Source organism: Hibiscus syriacus, unplaced genomic scaffold (genome assembly GCF_006381635.1).
Source record: "Hibiscus syriacus cultivar Baekdansim isolate YM2019G1 unplaced genomic scaffold, ASM638163v2 tig00110458_pilon, whole genome shotgun sequence".
In the NCBI taxonomy this organism is placed as follows: domain Eukaryota; kingdom Viridiplantae; phylum Streptophyta; class Magnoliopsida; order Malvales; family Malvaceae; genus Hibiscus; species Hibiscus syriacus.
Window position 1 is genome coordinate 35,726 of NW_024062745.1, and position 26,546 is coordinate 62,271.

Below are 26,546 nucleotides of genomic sequence, written 5' to 3' on the forward strand. Positions count from 1 at the left end.
CGCTTCATCATCTCTCTTACATAATAACCGAATAGTTCAAGAAAGTTTACAAAACAGGAGAGACATAGTCGATGGCTAAACAGATGCAGAAGACCAGCATGTTCATCGAGCGAACTCCCGGCGAGTACGAGAATGGCGATATCCAAAAGAACTTGGATGACGACGGTCGATCCAAGAGAACGGGTAAATAAAAGTTACTGTTTACAGTAGTATCTATTTAGATGTTTTCTTAGTCTATTGATAACATTCACACCTTGCAAATATGACCATATGTAACTTTTGATTTTGACGTGGCTCTGGTTTTTTTTTTTTTTGAAAGGGACTTGGGTTACCGCGAGTGCTCATATTATCACTGCAGTGATTGGGTCTGGTGTTTTATCTCTTGCATGGGCTATTGCACAACTGGGATGGGTGGCAGGACCGGCGGTTCTCATGGCTTTCTCCTTCATAACTTACTTTACTTCCACTCTTCTTGCTGATTGTTATAGAGCTCCTGATCCTGTCCATGGGAAGAGAAATTATACCTACATGGATGTTGTTAGAGCTTACTTAGGTATTAATATGTACTAAATGATGGATTTTACAGTTCCAAGAAAAATATGTTTTCGAAGCGAAATTACTTCTTGATTATGCGTGTGTACATAAATATTTTCTTTTTCTTTTCTCCAGGAGGAAGAAAAGTTCAGCTCTGCGGATTGGCTCAGTATGCAAATCTTGTTGGGATAACCGTTGGATACACTATCACAGCATCAATCAGCATGGTGTAAGTATACAGATAGTCAAAAAGAAAATTTGGTATAATGTCAAAAAAATGTCTCTAAATGTTTGATTATTTTTATTCATTTATTTTAAAGCATTCAAATTTCATTTTAAGGCAAAAAAGTCTATAATACTTGACTAAATAGTTATTTTAGCCTTTATTTTTTTAGCATTTTGGCCCTAACTTTTTTATTTTATGACAAAAACTGTCCCTATTTTGAAACGTTATTCGTTTGTTGAGTAGAATTCATTGAGCGACTTTAATGTTAAAAATGAGTGTTGTTCTCTTTAGAGGATTCAGGTTTAAGTAACTTTGCAGTGTGTGTGCGCGCACAATTTGTGAGAGGTTAAGAAAATTTTAAACGTAGTACCTTGTGATTACTTTGTTAAGTACATAAGAATCTTTTTATCTCAAAATGAAACTTTAAGGATCAAAATACTTTAAAAAATAAAAATTAAATTAAATATTTAAGCAGACATTAGGGACATTTTTTTGTCGTTATACCAATAGATTTTGTAACTTTGAAGTTTGAATTTCAGATTCTTGTAAAATACCCTTTTTTTTTACTTAATTGTTTCCTTTTGATTAATCTTAATCAATTGTGTTAATTGCCTTGTGAAACATCAGGGCGGTGAAAAGGTCAAATTGCTTCCACAAGCATGGTCATCAAGTGAAGTGCCAAACATCAAACTACCCATTCATGGCCATCTTCGCAGCCATCCAACTCGTTCTGAGCCAAATCCCCAACTTCGACAAGCTTTCTTGGCTCTCCATTGTCGCCGCCGTCATGTCTTTCGCTTATTCTTCCATCGGCCTCGGCCTCTCCATTGCCAAAGTTGCAGGTAAAATCATCAACACCTCACATAATATAACAAAAACAAATTCATTAAAAAAAGTGAACGTAATTGTTTCCATGTATTTGTGACATGAAGGTGGGGGACATGTGAGGACAACCTTAACGGGTGTAACAGTGGGGGTTGACGTGTCGGGATCCGAAAAGGTTTGGAGGACCTTCCAAGCTATCGGCGACATCGCCTTTGCCTATGCTTACTCCACTGTCCTCATCGAGATTCAGGCAAGTACACTTCCACCGTAACATAAATACATATAGACACCGATTTTATATCATGACACAAATTTTAAAAATTATACTAAAAATGGAGATATTTTGGAATAAGTATTTAGATAGTTTGTATATTATTGGGACAAAATGTTTTATCGTATAGACCCACAAATATAACTTCGTGTAAACATATATTTTTTTCATATTTGAATTTATATGAATTCAATTAAAAAATTAAATTACTCAATAGCATAACATATAAATTAATTTATTCTTTTTTAATATAATAAAGAAAAATTAACAATTTATCTTGCATAGGTGAGACCAAGATTCGTATGGACCAAAAAAAAATCAAGTGGACCATAATATTCTAGAGTTTGAGCCACTTTTATTTTCGTAAAAGAGAATTTTTTTTCTTTGTCGATTCCCATGAATTTATTAGCGACGGATTGTGACATCCAGTCTACTTGTGTTCAGCTTTCAACTTTTTATTTTTGTCGCATATAAAGAAAGAAAGAAAGAATCATTTTTCTTAAAAGAGCAGCCTCAAGAATAATTCGTCGCCATAGTCCATGTGAAGTTCTACTTAGCAGCAGCCTTGATATAGAAATGTGTTATTGAATTTGTCATTATTTTTTAATAAAATTGGTAAAAATTACTTAAAATATTATTATTTCTATTTAAAATATTAATTTTTTAACATGTTTGGTAAAATGTCTAATAATAACAAAATTAGTAAAAAAAACCGGTAGTACTTTACTAGATATGTTAACAAAATCGGTAAAACGCTCGATAATAACAAAACCGATAGAATTAATAATATTTCTAATAATTTTTTTACTAGTTTTATTAAAAAATAATAAAAAACCGATAACATCTTTTTTTAGTCGTATATTAAGATTGCCTCACGTGATACTTTCTTGATAGTCCATAGACATGAACAAATTACAAAACAAGAAGTACATTACTGAAACATCTAATCGTCACTATAAACAATTTTAGATAAATTACGTATTTAGTACTTAAATTATTAGTTTTGATCTGCTTTACTATATAAACTTTTATTTTTTTTCAAAACCACACCCAACGTTTAGTTTTTGTTTCATTTTAGTACCTGCTGTTAAAAGCTTAATGCGTTTAGTACCTAAATTATCAGTTTTGATCCGTTTTATTATCTAAACTATCAATTTTTATTCGTTTTAGTACCTAAATTTTTAATTTTTTTAAAACCATACATAACATTTAGTTTTTGTTTCATTTTGGTACCCGCCGTTAAAAGTTTAACATGTTTAGTAACTAAACTATCAGTTTTTGACCGTTTTAGTACCTAAACTTTCAATTTTTTCAAAAATTAACGTTAAGTTTTAACGGATACTAAAATGAAACAAAAACTAAACATTAAATATAATTTTGAAAAAAATGAAAGTTTAAGTACTAAAACGGATTAAAACTCATAGTTTAGATACTAAATATTTAGTTTACCCTTTTTTTGTCTAAGAAAAATGGAATTTTTATGATTACAGGACACAATCAAATCGAGCCCACCGGAGAACAAGTCTATGAAAAGAGCAACTAGTGTTGGTGTTTCGACGACCACTTTGTTTTATGTACTTTGCGGTGTTTTCGGATATGCCGCATTCGGAAACGATGCGCCGGGGAATTTTCTTACAGGCTTTGGTTTTTATGAACCGTTTTGGTTGATTGACTTTGCCAACGTCTGCATTGCCATCCATCTCATTGGTGCATACCAGGTAAAATCTCATATCCTCAACGCATACATGCACATATTCCAAATACTGATAAAAATCTGACACAGTCAGTATTGATATCACCTATAATAATAAAAATAAAACTAAATTGTATAATTACCGTGTAGTAATAAAATTTATTATCTTAGAAGTAATTTAATTTGACTTAATGTAATCTCAAAAGTAGCCGTTGTTGTAAGGTTAACACAGTCTTTAAATTATGTACACCTAAAATTAGAAAGTGAAACTCATTTGGTATTTTATTTTTCGAAGATCTAACTTATCAAACGAGTTTCACTTTCTTATTTTAGGTGATCAAAATTTAAAAAACTATTAATTTTGAAGAATAATATCTACTTTTGAAAATACACCAGACCAAATAACTTCTAAAGTAACTATATCATTTTCTTCTATTTGCATTATCTAACAATAAGCTCTAACCATGATTTACATGCATTCAGGTCTTTGCACAACCGTTGTTCGGGTTCGTCGAGGGTTGGTGTTCGAGGAACTGGTCCGATAACAAGTTCATTACAGGTGAACGCGAGGTTGACATTCCGTTCTACGGAATTTACTACGTTAACTTCTTCAGGTTAGTGTGGAGGACATCATACGTTATCGTAACTGCCGTCGTAGCAATGATATTTCCTTTCTTCAACGATTTCTTGGGTCTCATCGGAGCCGGCTCGTTTTGGCCGTTAACGGTCTACTTTCCGATAGAGATGCACATCGCGCAAACGAAAATTCCCAGATACTCGTTCAGGTGGATATGGTTAAAAATACTTAGCTGGGTTTGTTTGGTGGTTTCACTCGTCGCTGCAGCCGGATCCGTTCAAGGACTGATTCAAAGCCTGAAGACATATAAACCTTTTCAGACTCAAGAATAATACTTTTAATTGTTAACAAATATGAAAAAAATTGTGCAATAAGTAAGAATCTGTAATTTGTTCACCCTTCTTCTGTATTTTGAAATTTGAATGTGCATGTAGTGTGTTACCTTTTGAAAAACAATGTTAAGACAGTTTCTGCGATGTTGTTCATGGAAAATGTTGTTTTTGAAGCGTTATCGAAATATACACAACGCTAGGCCATGCATTACTATCGCAGTAATCTTTCGGGTGGGTCCGGAATTGGGCTTCGACTTGAATAAATGGGTTAGAGTCACCACCGATCATTTAAAAAATATTTAGGTTGATCGTACACCATCTTACCTGATCTGCATTTTACCATAAATATGTCAGATTCGGGAGTCGGTTATAGTTAAGGAAGGATTAACACCCTTGAACTGCCCTTTCGGTACAATTTAATTTGTCGGTTGTCGTAATTGTGAAAATTAAAATTTAAAAAAACGCGATTCAAATTACTTACCTTTGATTGATTAAAATTCCTCTAAAAAGTCAAAAATTTTAGATAAGAAATAATAAATAAATGTTAAATAAATCAAAAGGAAAAAATAAAAAATAAAAAACATAAAAATAAATAAATAAAATAAAATAAAAAATAAAGGTAAAAATATTAAATATTAAATATTAAATAAATCAAAGGGGAAAATATAAAATAAAATAAAATAAAATAAAAAATGTTAAATTTTAAAAGTAATAAAATAAAAGCAATAAGAAGTAAAATAAAAAAATGACAAAATTAAAAGGAGAAGAAAAATGAATAACTAAAAAAAATGCTAAAATTAAAAAGAAAAAAATGAATAACTAAAAGTTTAGAGGATCAAATTGAAACAATTTGATACTAAAAATGAGATGCAAGAGAAAAATAAAGAGTTAGAGGGGTTAAATTGTAAAAAATGTAAATTATAAATAGGGACTGAATTGAATAAATTGAAGATTCAGAGGCCAAATTGAACATAGTGACCAAAATGAATTACGCTTTAAAAGTTGGGGGACGGCGAAAAGGATTAACTATCTCCTAATTACACAAAGGCCTCTCGGCTATAAATAGCCCAAAAACTAAAAAAATAGCATTTTCCTCCAAAACAAAAAAACCTCTCACCCTTAAAAAACTCGGTCAAAAAATTCTAAACTCACCCAAATGACCCTCTCGACCCCGTGAACCCAAAACCGACCCTCAAACCCCCATATCCCAAAAAAAAAAACACTTTACTCAGTGTGGATCTAACAAGCAAGTTTCGAGTTTTCACCTTTTCTGAGGAAAACGTTTCATTTTCCGGCGCTTTTCCTCCAATGTCGTTCCTTCACTGCCCTTGCTCCTTTAGATGAGAAAAAGCCTTAACTTTTTCTGTTTTTGTTGATATTTGGGATGGTTTTTGTATGATTTGCTCTTGTGTTTGCTTCGATATTTTCTGTTGTATTTCGATCTTGTTGTTTTTTTGTCGTATTCTCTGTTGGTTGTGGTTCGTGATAGACTTTGTGGGGTATTTATACCCCATCGTCGGTGGTTCGTTTTCGGTGATCTCAGGTTGTTCCCGATTATTTCGGGACGTCAATGGACTGTTCGTGGGTTGACCGAACACCCCGGGATAGTGCAGTCTCGGGGATCTCGCCCGCCCGTTTCACGTGCTTGGCTCTTGACTTCCCAGAGCGTGTGGCGCCCTCCTGCTAGATATAAAACCCTAATTGGTTTAGGGCTGAATCAAGCCCAAACTCGATTGGGTTTCCTACTGGGCCTTTGTTGGACTTCATTTGGACCTGAAAATAAATAAAAAGAAAAAATTAATAAATAATAATAATAATAATAATATATTATTATTATATATTTTTTCAAAAATATTTCCAAAACTATATAATATATATTTTCAAAAATATTTTAAAACTATATATAATATTTTTTTTAAATGTTTTTAAAATTATATATTATATATGTTGTCAAAAATGTTTTCAAAACTATATACTATATAAGTTTTCAAAATGTTTTCAAAAACTATATATTATATAAGTTTTCAAAATGTTTTTCAAAAACTATATATTATATATATTTTCAAAATGTTTTTAAAAACTATATATTATATATATTTTCAAAATGTTTTCAAAAACTATATATTATATAAGTTTTTAAAATGTTTTTGAAAACTATTTATTATTATATATATATATATATTTTTAAATGTTTTTTTAAAAACTATATATTATAAATTTTCAAAATGTTTTCAAAAACTATATATTATATATATATTTCAAAAACTATACGATATTATTATATATAAAAAAAACTCCGGATGAAAATGGGTGTCTACCGCTACCATAATAACCGATAAAACAAATCATAGAAGATCCTGTATTAAACCTGCACTTTTATATCTTTACTTAAAATATAAATAAACTAATCCTTACATTATTTTTTATTAGCCAACATCCTTTTTCATTAATGACGTTACTTAATCCGGTTAAATGCTGCAGAACAACGGTGAGCTGAAAGCCACGCCATCCGATATGGTAGATTAGTTGGTTTGGAATTAGAACTTTGGCTTCAGTTACAGGTCTTTAGGCATCCAACTTAAATATTATTTAAGAAATACTACCCAACATCAATCGGTTATAGTCTAGTTGGTTAGGATATTCGGCTCTCACACGAAAGACCCGGCACGGAATTTTAATGTTTTTTTTAATATGGTAAGGCAGTTGATGAATAATCACTATCCCATCGACTGTTTCCTTGGGCATTAATCCATGAAACCAATTAAATATTAGTTGCTATCATCTGCTCCTAATTCCTCTGGCGAAGCTTAATTCTTGGGCAACAATGGATCATCATGACCTTTTGCAGACAAAGCTTAAACTACGACAACTACAAATTTTGATGGTGTCTATATTTGGATCTCTCAAAAATAATTTTGTTAAAACAGAACCAAAGACATGATGGTAAAATATAGTCATGGTTAAGGTGCTGTGGAAATTTGTATTTGACTACCGAATGTTAAGTCCAGGTGAAGCATAAACTTAGTTTATTGTTTTACTTGCCTGCAATCTCTCTCTTGGTTTATATCCTGCTAGGTCGATAGTCAACATTTTGTTGTTTAAACGTTCAATATTTAACTGCATCAACCTCGGCATGTAGTTGCTGTGGTGTAGTGGTTATCACGTCAGTCTTACACACTGAAGGTCCCCAGTTCGATCCTGGGCAGCAACAACTATTATACCACTCAAAATTTTGAACTCCTTCCCTCCTTAATATTAACTTGTCTAATATCGCCTCATATTTATGTTGCAAAAGATAAACGTAGGTTGTTCGAGTAAAATCATCAACAATGCTCTGATTGAATTCTTTGAAATGACCTTAACAACAAAATTACCAACATTCTGATATTAGTTGGGCTTAAGTTTGATTAGTGCACGAGTTATTCATACTTCTCTTTGTATAGAATTGAAATCGGTTGCATTGTGTTCTTGATTGAAAGCAAATAAAATTGTTTGGGGAAAATGTTACATGACTCGCGAAAAATTGTTACATAACGAGAACCAACAAAATTACTGGTCTTTTTTAAGAGAATTAGTTGATATGGTGGGATGAAGCATTAAATATTTATTTTAAATAATTCTGGCTGGAATTATGGAATACTCTTTTAAGCTTGAGGGTGAATGATTCAAACTTCTAGGTAATTGGTGGTGAATTTAATGTGGTGAGGAATAAGGCCGAGCGAAGCGGTTGTGTGGGTGTGTCTTTGCGGTCAAAAGAGTTCAATTTATTTGCTTATCAATTCCATATTATCAGTCTCGGCTGCGCTTTGGTCTGCATGGTTGTGTCGTAATATATGGATGTTTAATGGGAAGCGTATCTCCTTAAAGGTGTTGTTGTTTCAAGTTAAACTACCGGTGTTGGTTTGGTTAAATGCGCTGAAAGCTAGTATTGTGATTAATGAATCGGCTTGGTGGACAAATTCGAGGGATTGCCTGTCCACGGATTTGAGCTTATTTGGGCGAGCTGTTGTTTGGGGTCCTAGCGGCTGGATTTTCTGAATTTCAGGTGTTGTCAAAGAGGGGTAGGGGGGTTGTCTTCGCTCGCCTTCGGGTTTCATTAGGGCCTTATTCTATGCCCCTTCTTTGGATTGTAGTTCCATTGATTCTGATTTGGAAGCGATAAAAGTAGATTTGGAAGGTTTCCCCCCCCCCCTGGATACAGCTTCTGAGGGAACTAAGTATTTGTTGGTGGTTTCCACCTCTCGTGTGACATTGAATTGAATCTCCACCTCTCGTGTGGCTTTGAATTGGATCTCCAATCCAATCTATCAACCAGGGTTTTAAATAGAACCGTGATAGGACCCGCAAAATAGCGATCGCGCTGTCTTCTGATATGTCTTTTATGGTTGTAATTGCAGTAAACGAGACAAACCGAAAACACGACCGCGACCGTGATTTGAATCCCTGCTATCGACCAATGAAACTTGCGCAGCTGCTGGATGAGATTGAGGCATGATACTTTTAAGGCCTGGCGGTAAGCTTTGTTGGTTTACTATTGGGACTGTGGACTGGGTCGAATGTGGAGCTTGTTGATGTTTCAAATTGGCGTTCAGCTGCTGCTTTATCTCGGTTTAGAGTCCAGCAAATGCCGCTGGTTTGGTGGAGGGCCCTGATTGTGTGTCTTCTTCTCTTCACTTAAGCTTTACTGTTTATTCTAGGCTTTTATGTATCTAGTGTGTGCTTTGATGATTGGATGTGCGTTTAGTTTTGGGCTTTGTGTTGTGTTCCTGCGGTTTTGTCGGTACCATGATCGTTTGCAGCACTGTTTTTCTTTTGCTGGTTGTAAGCTTGGATATTGTGTAGTTTTGCTTCAGGTGGATCTTAGTTAATTATACGTACTCTTTTCTTCCACTTAGGTCTAGAGAGATTTTCAACTAAACATATAACCAAATCGGTTTTGTTTAATCTATAATATTACCTTGTTGATAAAAAATCCAATAATTCTATTGTATTAACAAAAAAATCGATTTTTATTTTATTTTAAAATACATATAAAAAACTTCATTTAAATATATAATAATAAATAACAAACAAATTAATCTAAATATTTATTTATTTATTTTATTTATAAAATTTAAGATTACTTTAGAATACAACACATGTAAATTCCAGAGTTTAAGGCTCCATTTGGTTAACGTCATATTTCATTCCCGAAAAGAATGTTTTTTTCCAGGTAAATATACTCATGTTTGGATGGTCTACATTCCCAAGTGTAGGGAATGAATGAATACCAACAGTGGTATTTTTTTCATGCTTTCTCGGGAATGTCATACCCCCACCTCTCTTAGGTATTTGTTTATTCTCGGTCCCGTTGTCTAAAGTACCCTTCTCCCCGCTTGGTTATGGCTGATAGGAAATTGTGATGAAGAGAATGTCGATGCAGCTGTTTCAAGCAGATGGAAGCTTAAGTCAGAAATATATGTTCATTCGGAACTAATGGATTTGTTGCATAAAGACATGGGTGGATATGAAAGAATTGCTGCTAAGCTTCCAGTATTCATTGGAAAGAAATGGCGATGAACTAAGAAGATATATAGCTTATTTGAGCACTTCGTGTTGTGCAGTCTCGGCCCTGAGATGCGAACATCGGATGGGATCAAAGGGTACCAGGGAACCGAGTACATGTTTTTGCCTTATCTCCTAGACCAGTATCCGCCTCTCAATCATATCATCTATCCGCCTCCTCCTCAGCTCTCAATCGTAAGTCCCCTCCTGATTTCCATAATCATTTTCCAATTATGAATCGATTTTCCCAATTCTTTGTCTCTGTGTTTGCTTCGTCTCCAAGTGCAAGCCAAAGTTTGTGTTGTTGCGCCCCACTTTTACCTTTTCATCTCATTCTGCAAGTCTAAACTAGGTCTTCTTTCTCACTCTCTCTTTGTAAGGAGTTCATTTTTGGATTTCTTTTCTGGGTTTTAGGGCATAATCAAACTGAGTTATAACATAGATTTCTTTCCTGGATTTTGGTTGTTCCGTTTCAATCTTAAGCAAATCCTTAGCTTTGCTCATGGTTTAACCTTGATATTAGTTATTAAATTGTTTGTGAAGTAAAACCGCGAAGAATCATGAAGGGTTTTTGATACACATTGCAAATCAAAACACTAACCAAACAATTAGTTTAAAAAGTTAAAAAAAATGTTCATAAAGTGATGCCCTTTTTCATTTTGATAGCAAAAACATTTTCCTGTGTTTCCTTTGCTGATCAATTTTATGTTTTAATTTCGCTTTTATGTTGGGTTTTGAGATTTTTGACACAATTTTCTAAATTTTGAATCAGGGAATTTGGTTTGGGCAGTCGAGGACTACAATTGAGCTGTTGTGTTTAATAATCTTATAGAGGCTGGTATATCAAAGATGTTTTTGAAAGAAGATTCTTTCAGCTCTTTTAACTTATGTTGGGATCAATCTTGGTCTTTGCTTCTTCTTTTTCACTCTAAATTCGATATTGAGGAACAACCCAGGTAATATCACAGTATATTCGCTCTAAACTCTAAACCGTAAGTCCCCTAGATTTCCATAATCATTTTCGAATTATGAATCAATTTTCCCAATTCTTTGGATCTGTGTTTGCTTCGTCTCCAAGTGCAAGCCACTTCCATAATACGATTCATGTGTTTGCCTATTGAATAGATGTTCTAAACTCTAAACCATAACTCCAGCTTATATTGCACCTGAAGTTCTTTCTCAGAGAGAATATGATGGCAAGGTACTTTACTCTCTATCTACTTTTGTTCAAATATTGTTGATAGTGGCTTGTTTACGAGGCTAGGGTTTTTCAGTTATGATTGTATTATTATGCTAAATAGTTTTATGATGGAGTAGTTGATGCCTTAACTTACTGTTCTAAAGAATAAAGATAGTCAGATGTTACTTGATAATATTTTAAGAATTGTTGAGGGTGATTATAAGCTTGGTTAAAGATCAATTGCTCAGAATATTTATCAATTGATTGGATATCTACTAGTAGTGCACTTTATCATGAAGGTTTTCATTTTAACGATCATGAAAGCAATAGCTCCTAAGATATTTGGCAAAGAGAAACTGAGGTCTGGATTTCTTTTAAGTCTTTCCAAAGCATAGATATAAAGTCTTCTCATTTTCTATTTCTGATTAATTTTAGGATTGTATTCCTTTTTCATATGGCAGATGTATGGTCATGTGGAGTGACTCTTTATGTTATGTTGGTTGGTGCTTACCCGTTTGAGGACCAGGAGGATCCAAAGAATTTTAGGAAAACTATTAGTGTGAGCTACAGACTTCTGAACATCCATTTTTTAACTATCCTCGATCATCTAATTTCTTTATGATTTCTAATGTTCTTTATTTTATTTGCAGAGAATAATGTCAGTTCAATACTCCAGCTTTGTGAATTGCAACTATAGTGATTATAAGCCCTTATGCATTGAATAGATATGTGGATTCCACTGTCGATGAGTTGTTGAGGGAAGATGAATCTATGTCCCTGTTTTGTCACTCTGCTTTTGGACAAAAGTCGATTCCTCCGACTGGCAATGCAATTTTGATCAAACATGTAATTAACTAAGAATGATTTTGAAGGATTAGTAGTTGATATAGTTAACCTGACTTTTATCTTTGCTGATGTTTTTCAAATTCTGGATTTGATAGATTGCTAATGAATGCAAAGTACTTCCATTGGCACTTAAAGTGATTGGAGCTTCCTTGCAAGACCAACCAGAAATGTACTGGATAAATGCAAGGAAAAGGTTATCACGAGGAGAACCAATCTGCGAGTCTCATGAAAGTAAATTGCTCGATCGAATGGCAATCGGTTTCGAGTGCAGTAACAAAAATGACTTCTGTCGAAGTAAAATCCTGATTAACACAGTCTAAGATGAACGTTGCCAATCACTATTTGTATTAAACTTGGGAGTTTGTACAAAAGTGGAACGGATACAATTTTATTTTTCACAGGAAAGTGTTTGTAAAACAAGTTCTTGTAATGGAATTTGTAAGAAATACAATATATATTTTCTATCATATCTTAAGAATGTGAGCGTTTTGTCATAGATTTTAACTGAAATGTGAACGTTTTCAGGCAAATGGACCAGCTAGCATCATATCCATAAAAAAAGAACATATCCATAACTATGTAATGTTAACATTACAGAGTGGAAAACACGTAAACAAGACAAGCTGCAACAGTTAACCACTAGAAATTAATCACTAACATTTAATTATAAAAACACCTTGTTTACATTGCATCCCTAGAAATGACATAGTTACCAAGTAAGCTCTAATCTCGTGTTTTGCCATGTTTTTTTCCAAATAAAGGTTGTATCAACACTGTCAAAACAGTTATCAATCGGTTAACATCTCCATGCACAGGAAGCGACAATAGCTCGATTCATCCAGCCGAGATAAAGAACATCATCTCTCTCTTCAAGTGTATACTTGTCACAATAGCTTTGCAGCAAAGTTTTGATGGTATTGTTGACGAATGAGCTTAATGGAGAGGGTGTAAAGCCAACCATAATAAACCTTGATCTCCATTTTCCTAGAAGTTCATGACATTCCACTCTTTCAAGCCCTTCGCATGCTATAATGTTGACGATCTCCCGGGCCAGATAATGATGTTCAGTTTTGATCCGCTCCTTGTGTTAATATAAAATTTTAATATATTTTTATATAAATTATGTAAAATTTAATATTAATTAAAATTAAAATAATAAATTATATATTTAAATGCTCAAGTAATATATTATCGATGAATTTTTATATAAATAATTTTTATTTAAATATTTAGAATTTCACTTGTTAAAAAATATAGAACAAGGATAATTTGGTAAAATATACATTCCAGTAATCTTTTATTCCTTCAACCAAACACTGTAATCTTACATTCCTGCCAAACCAACTAACCAAACAAAGTAATGTAATATTCTCAGTAATCCTATTCCCTGGTAATCTTTTATTCCCACTGGTAATCTTACATTCTGTGAACCAAACGCACCCTAAGGGTATTCAGTCATTCCAAGGCTTGGGGTATTTTAAGTCATTTCACACTTTAGGGGTATTTTAGTCATTTTACAGTTCAATGATATTTCAGTCCTTTTTTCGGTCCAGTCTTTCCATTTAATTTAAACTTGTCATTTATTTAAGTTATTTCGAACAATTCTGAGAATAAGAGTACTTTCGATAAGTTAGTCCTAGGTGAATTCTAGTAAATTAGAAATTTTGTGTCTAGTGCATTCTCAGGTTACAAACTGTTTATAAAAAATATTCCGAATAAAATAGGAACTTAACAGTTAAATCAATAATTTATCTGACTATATATGAATTCTCAGGGTATTTTCTCAGGGTCAATACGGGCTATTTTTACCACTCAAGGGTAATTTCATAATTTTTCATCTAGTTATTTTCTGTGTTTCAATTATTAATAAGAGTAATCAAATTTTAAAGGTTATGAGGTTAAACGCTTCACTGGTTAATCACAAAACTTGGAATTGTTCCTTATAAATCTTCTAATTTCTTATACGAGTCATCAGAGTTTTATTCAGTTACTTACTTTTCACCGTATTCGAATCGAGTTTAGAAATAATTAACTATACAAATGAGACGAAACATATTTATCCATGCACTTAGCAATACCAACATGTATCGTAAAGCATGTATAGGGAAGTAAAGTATTACCTTGATTCTCGAGCTACACTGGTCGAACATTCAAACTCTATTCGATCGCTCTCACACTTGAATCCAACATCCAATAATATCTCGGATACATATCAACAAATATTACATCAGAAATAGAGCTTAATTGCGAAAAATAGATTGAATCGAGAGGTTAATAAGTGAAAAACAACTTACTAGGTTTGAATTTGGCGAAACAGACCTAAAAACGAACTCAAAACGTCAAAAAAATCAGGATATTTGTTCTAAGAAATAGCCAACGACGATCAATGCTCGGTCAATAGCTCGGCTCGACTCAGCTCAAACGACTCGGTCCAGACCGACCCAACCAGTTTAAACTAGTTTCAGACTGATTCAGTTGATCAACAGACCCCCTGGTTGACAGACGACACCCACGAGCAGGGAGCGGTGTGTGCGGCAGCTCTGGTCGTCAGTTTGACGTGAACTTTTCTAGTCTTGTAGATCAGCACATCAAGAGTCTCATGGTGGTGGCAGTGTGGCGAACAAACACCGGGGTCGTTTGAAAAAGATGAAAAATTGAAGCAATAGGGGTGGGTTTTGGGCGTAGCTTTGGGATGAATTTTTACGGTGAATGACGCCGATTTTCGGAGAGAGGTTGGAGGGGTTTTAGTCGTCGGTCAATGGTGAGTCGAATACTGGCGACGATGCAGTCCAAAGATGGTCGAACGGCGAGGAATCAACGAAGGGGTGACAGCGACTAGGGATTAGAGGGATTAGAGTTGGGGAAATTTTGGGAATTTAGGGTTTGGGTATTATAACCTTAGTCTTAAGCCTTCAAAATATATATATTTAATAAAAATCATTAACAGTTCCCAACCTAATGGTAGGATGATAGGCGGCTATGTCTGGGATATGAGTTAGAAACCCCTCAGCCATATTCTTACCTATTTTATTTTAATTTTTTCTTTGACAACAAAAAAGAGAAAATTCAAGATTAAGTCTCTGAACTTCCTACATATTCAAAATCGAACTTCAAGATTTGAAAAATTGCAATTCAGTTCCTAAATTAACTAAATTAATTTTATAATTTTTTTGTACTTTTTTATTATTTTTATTTTAAAATGGGGTTGTGACATTGTGAGTATTTTCTGTTTATTTCTTGCTACGTACCAGCTCTTCTTCTAAGAAGATATTTTTTTATCACATTATTGTTTCCTTATATTTACTTTTTGGTGTTCTGTTTCATATTTGTGGCATGAATTTTCTTAATCCCTTATCTTGATATCTGCCCAGGTCAAAGATGTCTTCCTCCCATGGTATAATGCGTATAGGTTTCTTGTTCAGAATGCTAAAAGACTCGAGTATGAGGGTCTGCCCCATTTGTTCCTATTGCTGTCACTGTTCTTCAAAAATCATCTAATGTGCTTGATCAATGGATAAACTCTTCAACTCAAAGTCTTGTTCACTTTGTTCGAGAGGAAATGGATGCGTATCGACTTTATAAGGTTCTGTCTATAAACCAACATAACCTCATGAAATTTTCTTGCCTATATATCAATATGAGAAACCTTGAATTTAATACCAAACTCAATTTAGAAATTTTGGCAACATATATCTAGGTTTTGATATAGATTTCACACTTTTTTAGCATTCAGAGTTGGCATCAGCTTAACAACATTGATGGTGCATACCGGATTTTTAAGATTTAAGAAATGTGTGGTACTGGTTCTATGGTTTTTTGAAACAGACTAAATCGGCTTCTTATATTATTGCTACAATGTAGATTTAGGGAATACCACTACCATAACACATTTGAGACACCTTTCAATAGATGTTATGCGCTAGTTTGTTGTACATCTATAATATCACTCTGTAAAACTGAAAAGAATTTATGCATGTGTATACTTTTTTTGGTGGTTCCATATCTTTTGAAGTTTCTCGACAACCTCACAAATATATATGTGAGATTCAACCGTAAGAGACTGAAAGGCCGTACTGGAGAGGAAGACTGCCGTATGGCACTCTCCACTCTTTATAATGTATGTAATATTGTTTCATTTTCTTAGCGATGACTTATTGCTTCTTATCTGCTATTATGCGTTCAGTAATGATCGTATCACTATTCACATGCTTAGAAACTTGTACGATGGTTTTAGGTGCTTCTAACTTCATGTAAGGTGATGGCTCCCTTCACACCTTTCTTAACTGAGGTTCTTTATCAAAATATGCGAAAAGTCAGTGATGGAGCAGAGGAAAACATCCATTATTGTAGATTTCGTCAGGAAGAAGGAAAGGTATTGTTCATTTTTGTTGTAATTATGCTAATATAGTCTGGTCTGTATAGTTCATTAATGGTTTGTTTTCTTAATTATAAAGTTGTATCATACTACTATAAATTTTACCGAGTCAAATGTCATTGGTGTCTTAAGAGGGGGGAGCGAATTGAAGAAAGTGTGACAAGGATGATGAAGATAATTGATCTTGCCCGCAACAATCGTGAGCGTCACAACAAGCCTCTCAAAACACCTCTGAGGTCTGCTTATAAGCTCTCTTGTTGATATTTCACTTATATGTTTCTTGTCTTTCTGCATTCTCTCACCCATTCGTTCTTATAATTTAGGGAGATGGTAGTTGTTCATCCAGATGAAGACTTTCTTGAGGACATAGCTGGCAAATTAAGAGAGGTGCATGGGCAATATGAAAACTTTAGTTCTTTTTTCTTAATTTAATAAATGCCTGTTGTTCTACTTGTTCTCTCTTTGTTATTCATTGGCAGACATTACCTATAGACAAAGTTATTCAAGTTTTCAATGAAGCATTCAAATTCTTTTATTTTTTTTTTTGGGGGGGGGGATGGGGGAATCAAATTGGAAAAACTGTAGAGGGAAATATAATAAAAGGAAAGAAATTTTATTTTGTTGATTGCATGTTGTTTCCAAATTTGTTTGGGATTCTAAGGAGATGATGCAGCAGTTATATTAGATGATCCTTTAAGTTGAAACAAGAAAGTGTGTCAAATGAATGCAAAATTTCCCTGTAGCTTAACGGCAGTAAGAATTAGAATTTATCTAATATTATGGTATTATTTAAAGGCTATCCACTTTGTTCGACCCCCTTGCCAATTATTTCTTTCTCCTTTCTCGGTGTGCTGATCATGAAATTAAAATTTAGTGCTTGGGCAATACTTTCCATGTTTTTCTTGCATCTGATTTTTCTCGTCTTTTCCCCCATATTCTCTTTATCTAGTATGTGCTGAAGGAGCTCAATATAAGGTCTCTTGTTACGTGTAAAGACACTTTGAAGTATGCATCTGTTTGTGCAGAGCTTGATTTTAGGTATGGTACTTGTTATTTTGTCCGCTGCTTTATTCTCCACTGCTCCTCCATTCAATTGTGAGGAGCAGGGGAGGGTATCAAACTAGGTTTGAAAACTTATGTTTGCTTACTCTATTATTCTTGCAGCGTACTAGCTTTTGAGAAAGCTGGAGAGGTGACTATTGCTACACACTGTTTGAAGCTGACAGACATTAAGGTATGGCAACTTATTCTGGCATGTGCAGGGTTGTTCTGCATAGCTTTTTACTAAATGTAATATATTGTATTTGTTCAAATTGTTTGGTGTCTCATTTGTTTAGTCTTTTATATTGACGCATCAATTGAAACACTGAAGTGATCGGTTAGTGTCTACTGTCTACCTGTTTCTTTTACTTGGCTCTTATCCGTGCTGTACATTCTTGAATAAGTCTGGATTGCTTAAAGTTTTACATTAGTTTGATGTTCTTAGCCAAGAATGATGTTGGCAAAGATGCGCTGAGTAAATAAATGTGTTATTTCTGATGTATTGGACATTGTAACTAAGTTTATTGTAAGTTATTAATAGAATTCGAAAATTACGAAAGAAAGCTGGCCTTGAGCCGACTGATATGGTGGAGGTCTCTTTGAGTCATTGGATGAAGACAAATCAGTCATCCGACAAGTATTGAACTCGCAGGTAAGATTTGATTAAAGAAATCCAGCGAGGGTTCAGTTGTATTCGCTAATCGATGATTAGCTAAATCTCATGCCGGATCTTTTCATTTAATGGAGCTTTGTGCATCCTTGTGCATCAGTGACAGTTTCTGCGTGCTATTATCGTATCTTTGTGAAAGATTTTTGTTGTCTGATGGACAGTGCGGATTTACCTTGTGTATTTAGAAAATCCCTGCTGGGAGACTCACCTATCAAAGCCACGTGTGTGACACGGGTCGATCCGGATTAGTCAAGGCGAAACCTTAGAACCAGAAGGACAACAAAAAAAAATGGTATCCAAGAGAAATTTTGGTATTAATACATTACTTTTATTATTATTATGTTTATGCAAAAAGTCGTTAATTTTATTAAAAAGAAATTTTTTCTCTTGAAATTGACCTTTTCTTCCTGTTTAAATTTGTTTGAGGCTTTAATGAGATAAAAAAAAATACACACTTGGTCTGGAGGCACTGCAAAGTCTTGATCAGGTACTGCTAGTTTAAAGCAGCATGGTAGATAAGATATCTAGTAAGGCATTGCTCTGATTCATGATCATGTTCTTTTGCTACCTTAAATTCTACTTTGTGCTCGGTAAGTGATGTGCACCTGTCACAAGTTATTCTCGAGTCTTTGGTTGAAGCTGTTCTACTCCACTCATTTGAACAATCGGCTCTCTTTCTTACAAATTTTCATGTAATTTCCTTCGTGTCTTGCTTATATTCCTTTGATACTATTGCATGGCTCATGTGGATTTATAAGAAATATCCCTCCATATTTTCTTCTCCTCTATAGTTTTTTACATAATCTTTGATAGACAAACTTATATAATTTGTCGTAGTCAAATTTGTTATTTAACAGTTAGATCTATTTCAAATTTCAGTATATAAAAAGTCATTATCGTCCTAAGTCTGATACTAACACTAAGGACCATATAAACTATCATATAAAGTTGACAAAAAGAGAACTCTCATACTCCCTCTCTAGCTCAGGCATGACTTATCGTCCTCAATATACCACACTATGTAAAACCATCGATTTTAGTTTTTCGTCTAAATTAAAAGAAAAATATCTATGATCATTATAACCAACAATTTCCCATCAATAATTCTTAAATTTCTCTCTCAATTTTTGTTCCGACATCATCATATGGACAGAAATGAATGTTGGAGACCTTTGGAACATGGTGATAGAACACTGATCCCAGAAATTGAGTGGAGAAACAAACGTTGGCTTCTGCAGTTCTGCCTTGATGTGACAGAAATTTTCCCAGAAGAATTTCATTTGTGAGGTTGATATTTCTAATGTTCGTATGGTTTTGGGTAATCTTTTTAGAAAAGAAACTTGAGATACGTGGAAGATGATGAGTATTCCAAACTATAGAAAGAAGTTCAATAAATGATTTATCATTTACAATATTTTATTTATATCTTAAATTATAGCTCATTTTGCACAAACTAAATTATTTAATAGTTAAAGAGATGATTGTTATCTCAAATTTTTAGAGATTTTAGATTTAATCACATCATATGATAATTATGTTAAAAAGTAAGTGGTCATCAAGTGGTCAATTTGTTGAAATTAATGGCCAAACTTTAGGTGATTGAAAGTTGGCAAAACTTTAGGTGATTGAAAGTTGACAACAATAATGGTTTATAGTTGACACCAATAATGGTTGAAAAGTGATAAGAAAAAATTGTACATTTAGTCTTTGTACTTTAGGATATTTACAAGATTAGTTCTTAAGCTTCAACTATAAATACCTTAACCCATTTAGCTTCAAAATCATCTCAATCATTCTAGCTTTCTCCCAATACTAGAGAATTAAGAGAGTTTTCTTGATAGTTGTTTTCTCATTTTTTTTCAAGAGAGAACTATTATTGTTTTCTCTTTGTTAGATCGAGAGAAGTTGTAATTCCTATTTTCTCATAGTGAAATTCTTCTAATGTTGCTCGTGGTTTTTACCCTATATTATTTAGGGTTTTTCACGTAAAATTTGTATCTTCTTTATCTTCATTTTTATTTCCTCATATTATCAGTTGCGATTTTGTTCTATTTGATAATCGTATTACGCAACAAGTTATAGTTATTTGAACTTAAGATCTCTAAAGAGAATAACAACCCTTTTAATATATGCATTCACATGATGGGTTCAAAAGAATAAATGGTTTGATTTATACCATTTTAATGATCAAATGATCTGATTGACAAATTTCATATGCTAATGGTATAAAATGAATTATTTCTATAATTTAGTTACTATATAAGTAGTTTACCCAAAAAATAGCATGTACTTTAAAAACAAATTAATATGACCCTTCATATTAATTTTCTTTCTATACGACCTTATAACTCAAAAAATAAAATAAATGTGACTCTTTAATCAATGTTTTACATTGATGACCATTAAGATATTGATGTGACAGTTTACGGTGATGATGTGGTGGTCTACGATGTTGATGTGGTGACAACAGATTAACCTGGCAGATGACATGACAGATAAACTGTCATGTCAGTACCATGGACAATCAGGTCAGAACTGTGAACTAATACACCAATACTACAACGGTCAACGATAAAAAATATTAATTAAAAGATCATATTAAATTTATTTTTTAAATTAGAGAACAAGGTCGAGAGAAAAAGCATTCGAAAATCATATTAGTTTTTCTTCAAAGATGTAGGGAGCCTTGATGCCTTCTTTTTTGGGGGGGGGGGGAACTTTTCGGGTGTGTTTAGTTGGGGGAATGTGAGATCTCAATGGGAATTGAATCCACATTCTCCCGTTTGGTTGGTCGTGAATGTCATTCCCGGTAATCTTACATTACCAATAGTAAATTTTTTAGGGTATATTACCGAGAATGTCATTACCTCCCTTTCCTTAGGTATTGTTGGATTACAGGCGTTTTGGACTAAAACGCCCTTAAAATTTTTTTCTTTAAAAAATATTCTTATTCTGTCATTGAATAATAAAAATTCTACGAAGGTTAAATTATAAATTTATCCTTAAACTATTTTAGATTTACAAAAAAAAAATCTATATTTAAAATTTTATATGAAGTTCAGGGATTAAAATAAAATTTTACCCTTTCATTAAACTTTTTTATATTTTTAATTTTATAAAAAAATTATATAAATTTTATGAATTTAATTTTTTTAAAATAAAATATATAAATATTTTCTAACTTATTAAAAAAATAAATATATAATAAGGATAATTTAGTTAAATATACATTCCAATAATCATTTATTCTTTTAACTAAACACGATAATCTTATATTCTTGCTAAACCAATCAAACACAAAATATAAAATTCTCAGTAATCTTATTACCTAATAATCTTTTATTTCTACTGATAATCTTACATTCCGTAAACCAAAATCATCATTCGTGTAATGAACGTACTTAGAGTTGCTGGTGGATATAAATACGGCAGTATGAAGGTTTAGTAAAGGCCGAGAAATCCTCTCCGTTGTCATCTACCCTCGGCCTAGCCTCGCTTTCTCCCCTCTCGCAGGCAGGGTCCTCTAACTCCCACTCACGGCAGCCAGTAAACACTACGTAGTCAAAGATTTACACCCTCTTCGGTCTGTCTACCCATTTTTCTATTTACTGTATCCCCCCCCCCCCCCAAAAAAAAATTAAATAAATAAAAAGTTACAATAAGAAAAGATAGCAAATTCTAAAATCTCGATTATCCCCAAATCATGGCCCTGTCGGAAACCCTAGATTCTCCGCAATCATCCGCTTCTTCTTCAGATCCACAACTATCGAGGAGCTTGTCATCCAGCCGTCTCAACGCCCAAGCTGCTGAATTCGTGCCTACTCGCACGACGCCTCATCATCATCATCATCAGCAGCAGCAGCAGCAAAGTCTGAGGATGATGATCCCTCCTTCTCCACCCCCTGGCATGATGCACGTGTATTCTCCTCATCCTGCACTGCCGGGCACGGGTTTTCACCTCCCCGTGCCTGTGCCACCTCACTTGGTTCCAGTTCACCATCACATATCCATGCGAAACCATCACCCTAGTCCTTACCACAACCATCATCATCGAGAGCAAGAAACGGAAGCTGTTGCGAGGAAAGATCAGAAGGAGCACAAGGATCATGATACAGCTTCCTCCAAAAAGGGACCATCCGAAGAAGCTGCGTTAAAGATTTTGAATCAGGTCCCTAGCATCACTAGACAATGTTTCTTCTGCCGCTTTTTGCTACTTTTTTCTAATTCTTGTCTTCTTTATGTGTTTCTTCAATTGCTTGTGCTTATTCCTTCTTTGATTATTCTGCTTGAATTTCTTTGTGCTTTATTCTAGAATCTAATTCTAAGATTAGTTAAATGCTGGACTGATGTTGTCAGCTTCTTCGTGAATTTAATTTAACCATAGCTATTAGACTATTACCAATTTTCTCATTGCGGCCTTCTCCTCTGTCATTTCCCATTGCAATTTTTCTTTAATGTAAAACACCACAATCTAACAGGTTGAATACTACTTTAGTGATTTGAACTTGGCCACGACGGATCATCTCATGAGATTCATCAACAAGGATCCTGAAGGTTATGGTATGACTTCTTTCCGATATTGAGAAAAAAGTTTTAGACTAGAACTAGTTTATTGACATTCATACCATTTAAACGGGAAGTCTCACCGGTTTGACCACCTGTCTGGTTTTTAAAAGGTTATTTTAGACTAAAATTGTTCTTTGTTTCCAATATAGCGCCAATATCTGTTGCTGCATCCTTTAAGAAGATTAAAGCCCTTGTAACAACTCATTCCCAGCTAGCTACTGTTTTGCGGAACTCATCAAAACTTGTGAGTATTTTTCCTTTGTCTTAGGTTTTATGCACTTACAGTTCCTTCTTAGGTTCTATTTTATTTTTGTAGTTGTAGTTGCCTCATATCTCCTCAATGGCCATGCTTAATTATTTTTTTGATTCCATGATAACAGGTAGTGAGTGAAGATGGAAAGAAAGTAAGACGCCTGCTTCCCCTTACTGAATCAGATATGGAAGAGTTGCAAGTATGTTTTGTTCATTTTATTTCCCCCTTCATATTTCTTATGCAAGTTTATTATGTTTTTTTTTTCATGTAAATGTCGTCTTTTTTAGTTAGGCAGCATCTTAAAATGTTGCATGAGAATTTTGTATATTTTTGTAGCTTACATTATATTCATCAAATTAAATATTCTAATGTCTTTACATATTGCTTTCAAATTCTTTTGATTTATAGTCTCGTATAATTGTTGCTGAAAATTTGCCCGAGGATCACTGCCATCAGAACCTCATGAAGATTTTCTCTGCTGTTGGGAGGTACCGAGACTATTACCTTTCCAGAGAAATTATAAACTCTGGGTAGTGAGTTTTACTTCCAACTATTTTTATTGGTTCAATGTGGACCAAAATCTCTTGATGTTTTCATTCTTAGTGTGAAAACAATCCGTACCTGTCAGCCTCAACCCTCTGGTGGTGGGTTGTCTCCAGCATCTAGGTCAGCAAAGAGTGATGGCATGCATTTCAGTAACAAGGTACATTTTCTTATCATGGATATGTTGGCTATTTTATTTATTTTGTATGGAAAATCTTCCTCTTTTTGGTCAAATTCTAAGGAAATATATCATAATTTTTTTTCTTTATCCTAACTAACAAGTATCAACCATTGGAAGGTGCTTTAATTTTGGATTCTTTTGTTTTCCTTCTGTAGTTGCATGCATTTGTTGAATATGAATCTGTGGAGTTGGCTGAGAAAGCTGTAAGTACCCTGAATTTTTATGGAATGACCCTTTTTACCTTCTGTAGTTATAACAAATGTATGTGTGACTAACTTTGCAGGTTGTTGAGCTTAACGATGAGGGAAATTGGAGGAGTGGCCTTAGGGTCCGTCTAATGCTTCAAAATGCAGTATGTAGATTTTTGCTTCAATTATTTTGTTTGCTCTTTGCTTACTTTCTCTTTGCCTTTATTTTGTGCAACTCATTTTCTGTGAAGAATCTGGAGTTGAATTTTTTTATGCACAATGAAAAAGGGTGGAATACGTGCTATGTTTTCCAGCAGAACCAAAATTTAATGTTAAATGAGTATTTAGCGGATCGTACAGTCCAAGCACAACACAAAATTTGATCCAACTATACTAAGTTGTTTCTTATATCATATATTACATTATTTTCAGTTGAAATTTTGGTTTGATGGAGAAAATTCTATATGTTTTGCTAATTTCAATCGACTATGAAGCAATACTGGACCATTGATTTGTATTTGTATTCTCTCATTTTAGTTACAACCAGTTCATGCAAGAGCGAAAAAGGGCCATAATGGAAAAGGTCAATGTGAGGAATATGAAGTTTCTAATACTGAGATGCATTCAAATAAGAAACAAGAAGATCCTTCTCAGTTATTTGATATTCATTCACATGGGAATCCTGTAAGTATCGACTCAATTCAAATAAGTATATACCTAAAAGATTTCCCCTACCAATTAAATATTGAAATGTCCCCTTGCCAATTATGAACATATGGTGCCATTCTTAATTGGCTAATTTGCTGAACTAATGGATATAATTGGAATTTAGCTGTGCCTTTAAAATAATGGGCTTGTTCCACATTCTGATTTCTTGTTACTTTGAAGATACCTTAAGACCATAACATTGGATTCTATGATTTAACATAAACAATTGGTCCGACACTGTTACCTGTAGGGTTTTAGAGCTGAAAAGAAAGTTTGAAACTTTGGTGATATGACTGCTTTGGTCGCTGCTTTTTCTTTTTAATCCCAGTTTCCTGAATTTATTGTACCATATATTTATCTTGGACAGGGTGAGGAGCATCCTAATGACAAAGAGGGTGGGCAGAAAAAAGGGAGAAACAGGGGCTGGGGCAAAGGACGTGGACGGACTCAATACCATATTAACCATCATAATAGTCACGGAAATCAAGTAGGCAGTCCAGCTTCAAGTAATTGGGTCAGTAATGAGCAACCTACTGTAGCAAAGCAGACTCCTGGTCCTCGAATGCCAGATGGCACGAGAGGATTTGCAATGGGTCGGGGGAAGCCAGTTGCTGTTAATACTCCATGAATATCTACGCTGCTGCATAATCGTGCAACTTTGTGCATTGTTATAAAGGGGTAGGGAGGTGTGCTAAAAAAGTCTTGGGTGGCAGACGGGTTTTTGTTCTATGGCAGGTAGATGTAGCTAATTAGACCATTTTCCTCTGATTTTGTATGTGGATGTAACCCTCCAGACTCGGTCTGTAAGTTAGACCCAAACTTAAGTGGTCATATGTCCCATTCAGAGGTTTTTTTAACAACTTATAGAACATTAAATATAATATAGAACAAAATATTAATAATACAGATATATCCAAAACGATAGCAAATACATGTCACCAAATATAATCGAAAAAACATATAGAGATATATGTTTGTACAAAATAAGTAGTTGATTTCTCCTAATGCCAAATCTGCTAGTTTATGGTCTGTTGTTATCTGAAAAAGGTAAAAACTACATAATGAGCTAAAAAATCCAGTGTGTTTCAAACAGTGTATTAAAAACATACGAATAAAATATTCCAGTAAAATCAATTATCAAACATGTTTTAAAATATGAACACTAATCCCTTCCGTCAAGTCCAAAATGTGTAAGTTCCCCAGAATTATACACCCACCAACAAGTCCAGTAAGGCTCTGAGCACACAACAGATGAGCTGGTAAGTAAGACCCTGAGCACACAGCAGAGGAGCCTCCAGGTATACTTCCTCCATCATTACCACAAATAAATCATGTTCCGCACATAACATATATATATATTAAAAAATTAAAACATAAATCAGATCAGGTAACAGATCAGAATCCATGTCAAGTATCATATAAAAATTCAGGTTAGGTAACATATCAGAATCCATGTCAAGTATTATATAAAAATTCAGGTCAAATATCATATCAGATAATTATTTATATGATAGTTTAAACTTGTAAGATAACACTGTCAGGAAATACACCTATAAATCAGATAGGGAAACCTACTACTGGGTTTGTCGATCACGCTCTGCTGCAGCGCTAGATCCTACGAATTGGAAAAATCCATATTGGAATCCTAATATATAAAAAAAATCTTAATCTTTATTTAAATCATATACGAAAACTTACGAGTAATTCTTATATTACGTGGTTCGGACTTATCTGATGAACGGACAACACCGAACCTGACTGATCCTCGCTCAGGTGAAACACGAGTACCTTCATAAAATATCTTATTTAATCAATTCCTTAACCATATCTTAAATAAATAATCAAAATACTAAAATACTAAGCCTATTTGGGTTCACAAGCTCGATTCGGGAATTTCGGGTCAGAATTTGACAAAACGGACTTCGAAATCAGATTCAGGACGTCGAAAAACATAAAGTATGACCTCCCGAAATTCTGAATTATTGGTCAAAAT

At 33.9% G+C, this 26,546-nt stretch overlaps 3 protein-coding genes and 1 non-coding gene across 4 annotated transcripts; all 4 read left to right on the plus strand.

Annotated features, from left to right (window-relative positions):
* Positions 1-4,611, plus strand: LOC120126521 (amino acid permease 6-like). The gene is made up of 7 exons (XM_039144675.1): positions 1-183; positions 320-553; positions 670-763; positions 1,388-1,602; positions 1,693-1,835; positions 3,347-3,574; positions 4,033-4,611. Exons 1-7 carry the CDS (start codon positions 72-74, stop codon positions 4,456-4,458), a joined length of 1,452 nt encoding a protein of 483 aa, XP_039000606.1. The 5' UTR covers positions 1-71; the 3' UTR covers positions 4,459-4,611.
* Positions 3,875-25,294, plus strand: LOC120126522 (la-related protein 6B-like). Its single transcript, XM_039144676.1, has 12 exons — positions 3,875-3,901; positions 14,542-14,546; positions 21,810-22,282; positions 22,593-22,674; positions 22,830-22,924; positions 23,061-23,132; positions 23,342-23,421; positions 23,537-23,636; positions 23,813-23,860; positions 23,941-24,009; positions 24,383-24,529; positions 24,921-25,294. Exons 3-12 carry the CDS (start codon positions 21,818-21,820, stop codon positions 25,179-25,181), a joined length of 1,419 nt encoding a protein of 472 aa, XP_039000607.1. The 5' UTR covers positions 3,875-3,901; positions 14,542-14,546; positions 21,810-21,817; the 3' UTR covers positions 25,182-25,294.
* TRNAV-UAC lies at positions 7,597-7,669 on the plus strand. Its single transcript has one exon. It is a non-coding gene; the product is annotated as a tRNA-Val (tRNA).
* On the plus strand, positions 15,991-17,919 carry LOC120126437 (isoleucine--tRNA ligase, cytoplasmic-like). Its single transcript, XM_039144639.1, has 7 exons — positions 15,991-16,145; positions 16,263-16,400; positions 16,536-16,639; positions 16,727-16,790; positions 17,353-17,441; positions 17,568-17,637; positions 17,890-17,919. Exons 1-7 carry the CDS (start codon positions 16,002-16,004, stop codon positions 17,917-17,919), a joined length of 639 nt encoding a protein of 212 aa, XP_039000570.1. The 5' UTR covers positions 15,991-16,001.
* Positions 25,295-26,546: the final 1,252 nt, after the last annotated feature.